Genomic DNA, 14,350 nt, shown 5'->3' with positions numbered 1-14,350 from the left:
CCTTACTAAAAGTTAGTATCTATAGTGACTTTACTGATAGTTCTCTGTATTGTGCAAACTCTTTTTCTACAAGATCATTTAAAACCACATATGTCTCTCACTGAGAAACTGGCCTAGATTAGAAGTTAAACCTTAGATTAGAAACTAGAGCCATGGAAGTAGGTACCAAAAGATACTCCCTACATTATCAGAGCAGGAGTAAGCCAGATTCAGAATATTTTCATGTCAGCACTGCTGAGTCCTTGCATGACAGGGATCTTGTGTCTTCCGCTAGCCTCCATAAAACTGTGGAAAGCTAATTTGTATGTTTTGTCAAGAATGTAAATTGAGACTCTTGGCTGATTGTCTGACAAATAATCTGAACAATCAATAGAAGTTTAGCTGATAAGAAGTTTTGAACCAAGGAGTACAGAGGTGCTTCACAATGGGCACATACAAGACATGGCAGGGACTGTGGCTCCCAGTCAGCCAACTGGAGGGGAGAACCCACCGATGAATGAGCCATCAGTAATCAAAATCCAAGTACAGCAAGAGAGCCCACACAAACCGAATAAATGGCATTCCTAGATCATCTAAATCGGGAGATTAAAGAGCCTGCACCACTGAGTCCACAGAACTCCTACCATAGAAGCCACCCCATGAAGACAGGCAGTCAAAGAAGAGCAATCTGAGATGTAGAAACAAAGAAAGAGGGTCACCTAAAATGGCGAGACAAAGAAAGAACCCCCAATTGAAAGGAAAGGAGGAATTTCTAGAAAAACAGCTAAGTGAAATTGAGGCAAGCAATCTATCATACATAGAATTCAATATAATGACTATAAGGATGCTTAAAGAACTCAGTGAGAACTTTAAGAAACATTATGGGAGCTACAAGGAATTTAGTGGGAACTATAGCAGCATGAAAAGGACATAGAAACTATGAATAAAAACCAGGAAGAAATGAAGAATACACTATAAGGAATCAAGCAGGCTAGATGAAGCAGAGGACTGAATCAGGGAGCTGGAAGACAAGGTAGAGAAAATAGAGCAACAACACAAAACAAAAGACTCAAAATGAATGAGGATAGTTTAAGGGAGTTTTAGGACAATGTGAAACATAACAACATTCATATCAGAGGCATATCAGAAGAAGAAGAAAAGAAGCAAGGGATAGAAAACCTGTTTGAAAAAATGACAGAAAACTTCCCTAACTTGGTGCGGGGGAAAACCACACAAGTTTGGGAAGCACAGAGGATCCCAGTAAAGATGAACCTAAAGAGGCTGACTCCAGGACACATCATAATTAAAATGGCAATATGTAAAGACAAAGAGAGAAACACCTGGTAATATACAAAGAAGATCCAATAAGGTTCGCAGCTGATTTGTCAACAGAAACACTGTAAGCCAGAAAGGACTAGCACAAAATAATCCAAGTAATGAAAAGCAAGGACCAACAACCAAGACTACTCTATCCACCAACTTTCTTAGTTAAAATAGAAGGTGAAATAAAGAGCTTCCCAGAAAAAAGCTAAAAGTGTACATCTCCACCAAGCCAGCACTGCAAGAGATGCTAAAGGGACTAGTATAATAAGCTGAAAAGAGAAAGAGGGAGGGAAAAACACAGGTGTGGAATAAATGGCAATGAATAAGTACCTATCAATAATAACCTTAAACATAAATGTAGGAAATGCTCCAATCAAAAGATATAAGGTAGCTGAATGGAAAAGAAAATATGACCCACATACATACTGTCTACAAGAGACCCACCTCAAAAGAAAAGATCTACATAGGCTAAAAGTGAAGATATGGAAAAAATATTCTAAGCAAGCTGACATGAAGAGAAAACTTGAGTAGCAATACTTGAATCAGACAGAATAGATATCAAACCAAAGGCCATAGCCCTAGCTGGTGTGGCTCAGTGTACTGAGTGTGGGCCTGTGTACCTAAGAATCACCAGTTCAATTCCCAGTCAGGGCATATGCTTGGATCGTTGGCCAGGTCCCCAATAGAAGGTGTTTAAGAAGCAGCCACACATTGATTTTTCTCTCCTCTTTCTCCCTCCTTTCCCCTCTCTCTACAAATAAATAAATAAATAAAATCTTTTAAAAAATGGCCATAAAAAGAGACAAATAAGGTCCCTACATAATACTTAAGGGAATAGTCCAACAAGAGGATATAAATCTTGTAAACGTGTATGCACCCAACATACGGGCACCCAAATATATAAGTAAAATTTTCAAGGATGTCAAGAAAGATATCAACAGCAACATGGTTAATGTAGGGGATTTTAACACCCCATTGTCAACAATGGACAGACCCTCCAACAAAGAATCAACAAGGACATTGTGACATTGAATGACACTCTAGATCAAATGGACTTAATTGATATATACAGAATCTTTCACCCCCCCAAAAAGGAAAATAAACATGTTTTTCAAACGTGCATGTTACATTTTCAAAGAAAAAACACATGGTAGGACACAAAACAAGCCTCAACAAATTCGAGGAAATTGAAATCATATCAAGCATCTGCTCAGATCACAATGGATTGAAACTGGAAAGCAACCTCAAGGAAAAAAACTCAGAAAATTCAAATACATAGAGACTGAATAACATGTTATTAAATAATGAAAGGGTCAAAAATGAGAACAATTAAGAAAACAAAAGGTTTCTGGAAACAACTGAAAATGAACACAAAACACTCCAGAACCTATGGGACACAGTGAAGGCAGTACTGAGAGGTAAGTTCATAGTCATACAGGCCTACCTAAATATACAACCAACACTCCAGAACCTATGGGACACAGTGAAGGCAGTACTGAGAGGGAAGTTCATTAATACAGGCCTACCTAAATATACAACCTAACCCTACATCTACAAGAACTAGAAGAACAGCAACAAACAAAGCTCAGAGTGAGTAGAAGGGAGGAAATCATCAAGATCACAGCAGAATTAAATGTATAGAGACTCAAAAAATTTAAAGAATCAATAAATCCAAGAACTGGTTCTTTGAAATGACAAACAAAATTGACAGACCAGACTCATCATGAAAAAGAGAGAGACCCCAAATAAACAAAATCAGAAATGAAATAGGAGAGATTACAACTTATACCACAGAAATACAAAGGATTGTAAGAAATTACTGCGAATGACTCTATGTCAATAAATTGGACAACCTGGGGAAAATGGACAGATTTCTAGAAACATACAGTCTTCCAAAACTGAATAAAAGGGAAGGAGAAAGTCTGAAAAGGCCAGTAACAGACAGTGAAATTGCAGGAGCAATAAAAAAAACCTCCCAGCACACAAAAGACCTAGACTGAATGGATTCACAGGTGAGTTTTATCAAACACTTAAAAAACTAACTCCTATCCTTCTCAATCTATTCCAAAAAAAAAAATCAAGAAGAGGGAAGACTGCTACACTCTTTTCATGGACCAGTATCATCCTAATTCCAAAACCAGGTAGAGACACAGCAAAGAAAGAAAACTAGAGGCTAATATCACGGATGAACATAGATGCTAAAACCCTCAACAAAATACTGGGAAACCAGATCCAGCAATATATTAAAAAGATCATGGAACATGACCAAGTGGATTCATCCCGGGGATGCAAGGATGGTACAATATTCACAAATCAATAACTATTAGACACCACATAAACAAAAGGAAAGTCAAAAATCACAGGATTATATCAATAGATGCAGGTAAAGCATTTGATAAAGTACAGCACCCATTTATGATAAAAACATTCAGCAAAATGGGAGTAGAGGGAGCATACCTCAACATAAAAAAATGCCATATACAAGAAACCTACAGCAAACATCCTACTTAATGGACAAAAACTAAAGGCCTTCTCCCTAAGATCAGGAACAAGACAAGGATGTCCACTTTTACCACTTCTATTCAACATAGAATTGAAAGTCCTAGCCACAGCAATCAGGTAAGAAAAAGAATTAAAATATCCAAAGACTTAAAATATCCAATATCCTCCTATGGAAAGGAGGAGGAAAAGCTGTCACTGCAGATGAGATGATGGTGTACATAGAAAACCCTATACACTCCACAAATAAAATTACTGAACCAAATAAGTGAACTTGGCAAAATGGTGGAATATAAAGTCAATATTCAGAAATTGAAGGTATTTTTGTACACCAACAATGGAATATCAGAAACAGAAATTAGAGAAAAGCCCTGCTGGTATAGCTCAGTAGATTGAGTGCTGGCCTGCAAACCAAGTTGCTGGTTAAATTCCCAGTCAGGGAACATGCCTGGTTTACAGTCCAAATCCCCAGTGGGGGGGGGCATATGAACGGCAACCACACATTGATGTTTCTCTGCCTCCCTTTCTCTCTCCCATCCTCTCTCTCTCTAAAAATAAATAAATAAAATCATTTTTTAATTAGAGGGGATCTCATTTACTAGAACAACAAGAAAAATAAAATTCTTAAGAATAAACTTAACCAAAGAAGTCAAAGAACTGTGCTCAGAAAACTACAGAACTCTACAGAAATAAATTAAGGAGTACACAAGTAAATGGAAGCATGTACCATGTTCATCAATTAGAAGAATTAACATTATCAAAATTTCCATACCACTCAATGCAGTCTATAGACTCAATGCAATCCCTATCCAATACCAATGACATATTTCACAGATATAGAACAATATTTCCAAAATTTATATGGAACCATAAAGGACTCCAAATGGGCTCAGCAATTTTGAGAAAGAAAAACAAAGTAGGAGAGATCACAATGCCTGATATCAAACTGTACTACAAGTCCACTCTAAACAAAACGGTCTGGTACTGGCATAAGAACAGACATGTAGGTCAATGGAACAGAATAGAAAGCCTAGAAATAAACCCATGTCAATACACTCAGTTAATATTTGACAAAGGGGGCCAGAGCATAAAATGGAGTAAAAATAGCCTCTTCAGTAAATGGTGTTGGGAGATCTGAACAAGTACATGCAAAAAAAAAAAAAAAGAAGAAGAAACTACACCACCAGCTTACACCATACACAAAAATAAACTCAAGATGGATAAAAGACTTAAATATAAGTCACAACACCATAAAAGTCCTAGGGGAAAACATAGGCAGGAAATTTTCAGATATCCCATGTAATAATATTTTCACCAATACATCCCCTACAGTAAGGGATATAAATAAAAGAATAAACAAATGGGATTACATCAAACTAAAAATCATCTGCACAGTTAAAGAAAGCATCAACAAAATACAAAGGGAACCAACCTATGGAAAAACATATTTGCCCAAAGATTCCTCAGACAAGGGTTTGATCTCCAAAATATATAAAGAACTCACACGACTCCATGCCAGGAAGACAAGCAATCCAATTAAAAAATGGGCAAAGGACATGAACAGACACTTCTCCAAGGAGGAGATAGAGATGACCCAGAGACACATGAAAAAATACTCAACACCACTAGCTATCAGGGAGATGAACATTAAAACCACAATGAGATACCACTTCACATCTCTCAGAATGGCCATCATAAACAAATCAAACAACTGTTGGAGAGGATGTGGAGAAAAGGAAACCCTAGTGCACTGTTGGTGGGATTGCAGACTGGTGCAGCCACTGGGGAAAACAGTATGGGATTTTCTCAAACAACTAAAGATGGAACTGCTTTTCTTTTATTTTTAAGTATATTTTATTGATTTTGCTATTACAGTTCTCCAATTTTTTTCTCCCCCTTTTCCCCTCTTCCCTGTACCCCCTCCCTTCAGCATTCCCCTCTCTTAGCTCATGTCCATGGGTCATACAAATAAGTTGTTTGGTTCCTCCCTTTACTATACTATTCTTAACCTCCCCCGTCTCTATTTTACCTACCAATTATGCTTCTTATTCCCTGTACCTTTTCCTCCACTCCCCCCTCCCCACTAATAACCCTCCATCTGATTTCTATTTCTGTGATTCTGTTCTTGTTCTAGCTGTTTGCTTTTTGTTCTTGTTTTTTTTTTTGGTTCAGTTATTGACAGTTGTGAGTTTGTTCTCACTTTACTGTTCATATTTTTTATCTTCTTTTTCTTACATAAGCCCCTTTAACATTTCATATAATAAGGGCTTGGTGATAATGAACTCCTTTAGTTTTACCTTATCTCGGAAGCACTTTATCTGCCCTTCCATTCTAAGCAATAGCTTTTAGATAGAGTCATCTTGGATCAAGTCCTTGCCTTTCATGATTTTCATACTTCTTTCCAGCCCCTTCTTGCCTATAAGTTTTGGGAGATTTTTGTTTTTGAGGAATCAGCTGATCATTTCATGGGAACTCTTTTACAGGTAACTCTTTCCTTTTCTTTCGTATTCACTTTATTGTATTATGTGCTTTTAAGATTCTCTATCTTTAATCTTGGATAATTTAATTATGATGTGTCTTGGTGTGGTCCTCCTTGTGTCCAGCTTCTTTGAAACTCTGAGTTTCCTGGGCTTGCATGTCTATTTCCTTTGCCAGATTGGGGAAGTTTTCCTTTATTATTTTTTCAAATAAGTTTTTAATTTCTTGCTCTTCCTCTTCTTCTTCAGGTACCCCTATGATTTGGATGTTGGTGAGTTTAAACTTGTCCCAGGGGTTCCTAAGCCTTTTCCTCATTTTTCTGAATCACTGTGTCTTCATTATGTTCTGATTTAATGTTTATTTCTCCCTTTTGTTACATCATTTATTTGAGTCCCAATTTCCTTCCCTTCACTGTTGGTTCCCTGAATATATTTCTTTATTTCACTTTGCATAGCCTTCACTTCTTCCTTTATTTTGTGACCATACTGAACAATATCTGTGAGCATCCAGATTACCAGTGTTTCGAACTCTACATCTGATAGATTGTGTATCTCCTCATCACTTAGTTCTTTTTCTGGAGTTTTGATCTGTTTTTTCATTTGGGCTATATTTGTCTTAGCACACCTGTTGCATTGTAAGGGGTGGAGGCTTATGCATCCTTGGGGGTGGGATACAAACCACTTCCAATGCATTGTGGTGCTATATGTGGGGGAGGGGTCAGAGAGGAAACAATGTCACTTGCTCAGCCCTTGTCCTGCTTTCAGTCACTTCTCCTGCTACCTACAAGCAAATTGATCCCTTTTGGTGCTCATTACCCCTGGGTTGGTTTGTTTACATTCTAGGGCCCTGTAGGTCCCTCCAATGAACTCTCCTGTAAGATTGGCAGTTTCTACCACCACCACAACCCTCACAGGTTTTTACAACCATAGGTTTTGAGGCTTAATTTCTGCACACTGAAACCGTGGATTGCACAATCTATCTTGCTCCCCAGTGGATCCTCACAGTTTATCCACAGGTGAATTGGGACAGCTTGGTCCATCAGTCACCACCTTGCTGTGTGTCCTCTCCATCTCAGCTACCCATCTCCACCCCTCCTTCCAGTCTGGAAGAATGTTTATTCTTTAACTGCTTGGTTCTCAGACTTCCATACAGTTCAATTTTCTGGCAGTTCTAGTTGTTTTTTCTTTTTAAGTTGGTGGTTGTCCTTCTTTAGGTTGTGTAAGGAAGCAAAGTATATCTACCTATGCCTCCTTCTTGGCCAGAAATCAGAACTGCCTTTTGATCCAGTGATCCCACTGCTGGGATTATACCCTAAGAATCCTGAATTACCAATTCAAAAGAACCTATGCACCCCAATGTTCATAGCAGCACAATGTAGCCAAGTACTGGAAACAGCCTTAGTACCCATCAATAAATGATTGGTATATTTACACAATGGAATACTATGCAGCAGAAATAAAGAAGGAGCTCCTACCCTTCACAACAGCATGAATGGAACTGGAGAGCATTATGCTAAGTGAAATAAGCCAGGTGGTGAAAGACAAATAGCATATGTTCTCACCTATAAGTGGAACATAATCAACAAAACAAACAAGCAAGCAAAATATAATCAGATACATGGAAATAAAGAACAAACTGACAGTGACCAGAGGGGTCACCACAGAGGGGTGGGGGAATGGGATAATGGGAGAAAAAGATAAAGGGCAAGCAAAGGAGCACAAATAGAGGACTCAGGGGACCAGATTGACTGTGGGAGTGAGGTGTCTGGGTAGCAGTGAGCAATGGAGAAAAAGGTGGAATAACTGTAACTGAACAACAATAAATAGAAAAAAAGAAAAATAATAAAAAATAAAAGATACCCCCTTACATACTCCCTAATATGTGATTTATGCCACTAAGCCAAAAGAAAAGGGACTTGGTGAGTACCGTCATTCTCATAAAATGAAATACTATAATTGCTAATAAAACCTTCCAGATTTCCAGACCTACTATTCCAAACTCTGTAGACCGCAGATCTGCATGCCCTTGATTTAGAACCCATTTACACTAACACTAGCTGTTGGCTTTCAGATGTCAAAACACATATAACACAATTTGGATCAGCATAATTTGTATATCCAGTATGTATCATACAATAGATGTTGATAAGAACTGGTATTCGTGCTTCACTTTATTGTATTATGTGATATTGTAGAATCAAATTTCTACGTAAATGTAGAAGCTACCTCCCTATCCTCTGCTCCTTTCTATTCCTGTATTTCACCTTTTCCCTACCAAGTATCCCAATAATGTTGAAAGTCTGGGGAAGTAAAATTTTGTTACGCAATTGACAAGGAATTTTGTTTTTGTGATAATCAACTTTCTGTAAGAAACATGACTACATAAAAGATTGATTTATGATTTGCTTACTTTATGATAAATGAAAAACATCAGCAGGTACACAGATGATTCTTCTCATGCATTCTCTTCTGTCTAGGATTTCAGTTTTATTCTATGTTGAAAGTGTTTTGTCCTCCATTATGGAGCAGTGTGTGAATTTCTGAGCTTCTGAAAAGTTAACATTAGAATAGACTCAAAGCAATTACAGTGCATTTTCAGAAATCACTAACAGTTCACTGTTTAAATGAAAAATATCACAGGTCTACTGTGGACAAGATAGTGGTATGGAAACTTTAGGACGGCTATGTTACCTTTTTTGATGTGGTCTATCTGTGATGTGCCCCACTCAATTTCAGATAGAGATTTACAAATGAAAAATCTTGAAAATGTTTGTCATGCAATTGCCACTATTGTGGGTTTATTTTTTTAATCCCTACTTGAGGGCCTTTTTTCAGAGAGATAAAGAGAGAAACAGTGATTGGTTGACCTGGGATCAAACCTGCAGTCTGGGTATGTGCTCTGACAGGGAATCAAACCCACAAACATTCAGTCTTATGGGACGATGCTCCAACCAACTGAGCCCCACTGGCCAGGGAGCCACTGTTTTGCTTTTGCACTGGATCCACATGTCAGAATGGGAATGGAGGCAAATTTGGGAGGTGCAGTTATTTCTCATGCTCCCTGAACTTCAGTTGCTCAGAGTCCTCCTCTTACCTATACCTATGTCTAAGGTAAGGTGGAATGCCTTCATTAGGTAACTGCCACCTTTCAGCCTTTCTTTCACTCTGAAGTTGTTTGTTAGGTTTTCTTACCAAAGTAGAGCTCTTTTGATCCACTGAAGATTACAGAAAACAGTGATCCTAGATAAGAGTTTTTATGATAAGACTGCCAAAAAATTAAAATCTCACGTGGTTTTCTTAGATACTGTCATTTACTAAATGCTCTCCATGAGTTTACTGTAATATTGTACCCTTTAACCTCTGTTGTTCTCTTTGCTCTCTATCTCATTCATGTGTTAGATATTAGATACCTACTAGTGTTAGATATTTTTAGAAGAGTAATGATGCACTCCTTAGTTTCCTTTTAGCTAAGAAAGATGGTCTAGTGATAAGAGGGCTCTAACCAGGTTGCCTGCCAGACTAAATAACTTAGAGATAGCTCCCTATTAGTTTTTCTGACCCTCATTTCATTCTCAACTAAAACAACCAGTAATTCTTGTTCCTAAAGTATTTTGAGGCATTGAGATAAAATTTGTCAGTAGGTATGTTATATCTCTAGGGATTTTTGTAAAAAATGTGATAGACCTCTAGATAAGCTGTATCACTTAGTTATTAAACTTTTTATACTTCTAAAAAGAGATTATGCCTTCTTGCCCAGCAACAAACAGAACATGCTTTGTGGATGCTGAGCAGATACAGGGCATATTTTAGCTCTATCAGTAAAATCTTTTCACCCTGGAATATTTCACCCTGGAACACAAGTTAGTCTTGAAAAACACAGTAACTTTCTTAGCATTAAACAACATGTTGTGAATTGAGGGTTGGTCTTTCTTTGCTTATACCCTCTGACAGTCCACCTCCTGGTTAGGCAACTAGGAGAACCATGACTTGTCCTGATGTAGTAAGGTGTACAATATTTGAATTTGTCAGTGTCACACCTCTTTAGAATCAACTTTCCAGGAACAGCTCTTTGATGATAACTAAAACCCAGACTCATGAGATAGAATGAATTCTTAGAAATGAGCAATTTTTTTACTCTGCACAATTAGTTTCAAACCTTAGCAAATCTCTCTTGACATAGCCCTTTAGGGTTCATTTTTCTCAAGCAACTTGTTGTTTTCTTCTATTTTAAGTAATGCCCCTGCAGCACATGAGAGATGCTGTTTAGTATTTCTATTTTTGTTACTTCTTAACTATCAGTAATAACATTGAATAGCTCACTTTTTGTAAAGGTATTTTTATTTATCTATAGTGAAAACTGAATTTAGAAATCATTACTTTTCCAGATAAAAGGAATAACAAAGGAGGATATTAGTTTAGATAGTGATTAACTATGACATTAATTATTAAGAAATGTATTTGAAATATTTATAATTCCTCTAAATGAAAGTGTTTTTCACCAGACAGCTTTGGATATTTCCTGTGTTGTGGCCCATCTGGGGCTAACCTGCCAAGGAATTCACAGCTCAGTGTGGAGAACCTCTAACAGGCATCAAGTAGCCTCTAAATGATTGCAAGTTGCTCCAAAATATACATTTCTAAAAAGTAAAAAAGTCTCCTTCAAAAAATATATACAGTTCTCATGTTTACTCTTTTTAAAAAATAATTTTTCTAGTGTGGTCTTAATCATTTCTAATGTTTTCATGCCTTCCTGAAGACCAGTATTTACATTTGGCAGCACTTTCTTCAGCATTTTTTATGGTACAAGTGTTTGGGTGAAAAATTCATGCATTTACATTTTTCTGAAATATATTTCTCTCATCTTTGTTCTTGAAAGATTTTTGTCACTGAATGTAGGGTTCTGAATAAACAGATATATATTTTTGCATTTTAAAGAAATTTCCCCCCTGACTTCTGGCCTTTATTGTTTCTGAAAAAAATCAAAGTATTCACATTGTTCTCTTGAATATAATGCTTTGGGTTTGTTTTTGGTTTTTTTTTGCTACTTTGACAGTTTCTCCTTTTTTCAGTTTTAGTATTATAAAAATGTTACACAGCAGTGTATAAGTTTAAGATGTACAGCATAATGACTTCACTTACATATATTGTGAAATGATTATCACAATATGTTTAGTTAAAGAGTTTCTCTGTAGTTTTCAGCAGTTTTACTATGGTGTTCCTAGACATACTTTTTTCACATATATCCTGCTTGGGATTCACTGAGTTCTTTGAATATATAGATTAATGTCTTTTATCAGATTTAAGAAATCTTCAATTATTTTTTCTTCAAAGATATTGAATGATTTAATCTCTCCTATTTATGTCATTCTAGTTAGTTTACCTCTGTTCTTCAGATTGGATAAATTTATATTGTTCTCTTTAAGTTCTCCTTTTATTGTATCATTTTTTATTCTACTGTTAGATTCATCCAATTACTCTTATTTCAAATATCTTCAAATATTGTATTTTTCAGGTTTAGAATTTTCATTTGTTTTTTTTTAATTTTCTAATTCTCAACTAAGATTTTTTATCTTTTCATTCAGTATAAGCATATTTCTTTTATATCATTGAGATAATTATAATAACTGCTTTAACTCCTTTTCTGCCAAATGCCATATCTGGTTGATTTCAAGTTTGGCCTCTGTTGATCATCCTTTTCTCTTGAAAATGAATCTCATCCTAGTTCTTTGTATGTCAAGTAATGTCAAGTAATTTTCCTGAATATTGTGAATATTTTTTGAGACTTTGCATTCTCTTATGTTCTTCCAAATAATGTTGTCTTTGTTTCCCTTTGTTTTAACAGTACATTTACTTCATTAGAGTTAAGGTGAAAATTCTGTTTTAGATAGCAGTTCAAGTCTCAGTTCAGTTCTTTCAGCCTTAGCTGTGTTGTTTGAAATTTGCACTGTGCTTTTGTGGTTCATGGGTCATGCAAAAATTTAAACAGATCTTTTACACAGAATTTGAATTTCTCTGTCTTTGGCTATCTCCTTTCTGAGATTTCCCTCCTCACTTTCAAGTGGCTGTGGTGTTACCCTGAACTCTCTCTTGTTAATTTCTTTAGGTTATAAAGACTGTGGCTTTTCTATTAAAAATTTAGCCAACCTGTGAGGTTCTAACTGTGGTCTGCTTCAGACTACTTAAAAGGCCCTTAAAAACTGGAAGACCCACACCCTTATTCCAAATGTCATCTCCTCCTCAGAATATGCCTACTATTGTTCACTCTCCACTACCATTCAATGGTTAAGGGTTTGGTTTGGTTCAGTTTTTTGTTTCATTCTTAAATATAGTTATTACCTATGGAAGGTGTGATCTGATAAAAGCTCACTCCTGACTGCTCATTTTTGATGTAACTTCTAAACCTGCAAAAGTGTTATTAAGAGTTCTGTTGAATACAACACTAAGGGGAGAGGGAAGAGGATGGAAAGCAGTGAAATGAAGGGATAATACATAGGGAGGTGAAAATGGCAGAATGCTTAAGGAAAAGTACAGATATTCATGTCAGTAAGAGGTGAAAGGTCTTTCATAGCCAGCGGTACTTTCTAATATGGGAAGGATCCAAGAATCAACAATTCCAGAGCTCTGGGTATGGAAAGAAAGGAAGCCTTATATATGACAGAGTGTACAAGATCTACTTTGTTCTGTTGAGGTGATTTTAACCACAACATGCCCCTTTACCTTTTCCTTAAAAGTACTCTGAAATTTTATGTCAAAAAACCTTCTTTATCTTATCCTTAACTCTGTTCATTTTTCCAACATTTTAAAGGCTGTCCTACCTAAAAATTATGCCTTTCAACCTTAGGAAATTCGCAACATACATAATGATGAATTAATGGGAATCAGGAGAGAAGAAGAAATGGAGATGTCTGATGATGAAATAGAAGAAACAACAGAAACAAAAGAAACTGAGGAATCAGGTAAAGATCATTCTGCTTTGTTTTATTTAAATAACATCTACTTGCAGGGATAATATTTAAAAACTGTTAACACCCAGTAAGTGATGGGCACTACCCCATCAGACTGGAACTTCTGAAAAACAATTGGTGAGGCCATTTAAGTAAAAACTGGCTGAATATCAACCCTGTATAGGATTTTCTGTACAGGTTTGTCTCCATTTAGCCCTCATATTCTATCATAGTATCTAATTAAAACTGGACTTTCTTTTCTAGGAGCACTGGGCATTTAGGAACCATCGTTATATATATGGTTTGGATTTATTCATAGTACATTCTATAGTAGAAACCATAAGAGAGCTTATGCATAAATAGGTAACTAGCAAAACTTTTGGAAAAATAGTTGTATCCCTACATCACTTATGCCCAACACCAAAATTAATAACAGATGAATTTGAAATTCAAATGTAATACATATAGCAAAAGAAATTATGGAAAATATGGGAACTGGTTATTTAATTTAAAATGAAGGTCTCCAAAGATAGAAATCATTAAAATATTTTGATTACTTTATATGCATAAAATATAAGTATTTCTCTTTAGGAATCTATGTTCATCAGGGATATTGACCTATAATTTTCTTTCTTTGTAGTATCTTTATCTAGTTTTAGTTCTTTAGTTCTCATTTTATCTAAAATGAGCTTGAAAGTTTTCCCTCCTCTTGAATATTTTGGAATAGTTTGAGAAGCATAGGTGTTAGTTCTTATTTGAATGTTTTGTAAAATTCACTTGTGAAGCCACCAAGTCCAGGGCTTTTGTACCTTGGGAGTTTGTTAATTACTGCTTCATTTTCACTAGTCGTAATGTGTCTATTCAGGTTCTCTAATTCCTCCTGATTCAGTTTTACAAGATTGTTTATTTCTAGGAATTTACCCATTTCTTCCAAATTGTCCAATTTGTTGGCATATAACTGTAATATTTTCTGAAAATCCTTTGTATTTCTTTGGTGTCAGTTGTTACTTAACATTTCTTTTTTTTATTGTATTATATTGTTGTTCAAGTACAGTTGTCTTTATTTTCTCCCCACCACTCTCCCCTGCCCCACTGACCCCCCCTCCCACCCTCAATCTTGCCCCCCTT

The 14,350-nt window shown here is 36.2% G+C and overlaps 1 protein-coding gene across 6 annotated transcripts in view; it reads left to right on the top strand.

Moving 5' to 3' along the window:
* ENOX2 (ecto-NOX disulfide-thiol exchanger 2) overlaps positions 1–14,350 on the top strand; it is a 426,329-nt gene that overhangs the window by 366,066 nt on the left and 45,913 nt on the right. For all 6 annotated transcript variants that reach the window (XM_053662317.1, XM_053662318.1, XM_053662315.1 and 3 more), the window contains one exon: positions 13,120–13,234. In XM_053662317.1, the coding sequence (XP_053518292.1) occupies positions 13,120–13,234 (115 nt within the window). The remainder of the gene's footprint in view (positions 1–13,119; positions 13,235–14,350) is intronic.

Source organism: Artibeus jamaicensis, unplaced genomic scaffold, assembly GCF_021234435.1.
Source record: "Artibeus jamaicensis isolate MK-2021 breed Jamaican fruit bat unplaced genomic scaffold, CSHL_Jam_final contig_240, whole genome shotgun sequence".
Classification (NCBI taxonomy): Eukaryota; Metazoa; Chordata; class Mammalia; order Chiroptera; family Phyllostomidae; genus Artibeus; species Artibeus jamaicensis.
The sequence above is the reverse complement of the archived record's forward strand: the minus strand, read 5'-3'. Positions and strand labels throughout refer to the sequence as shown.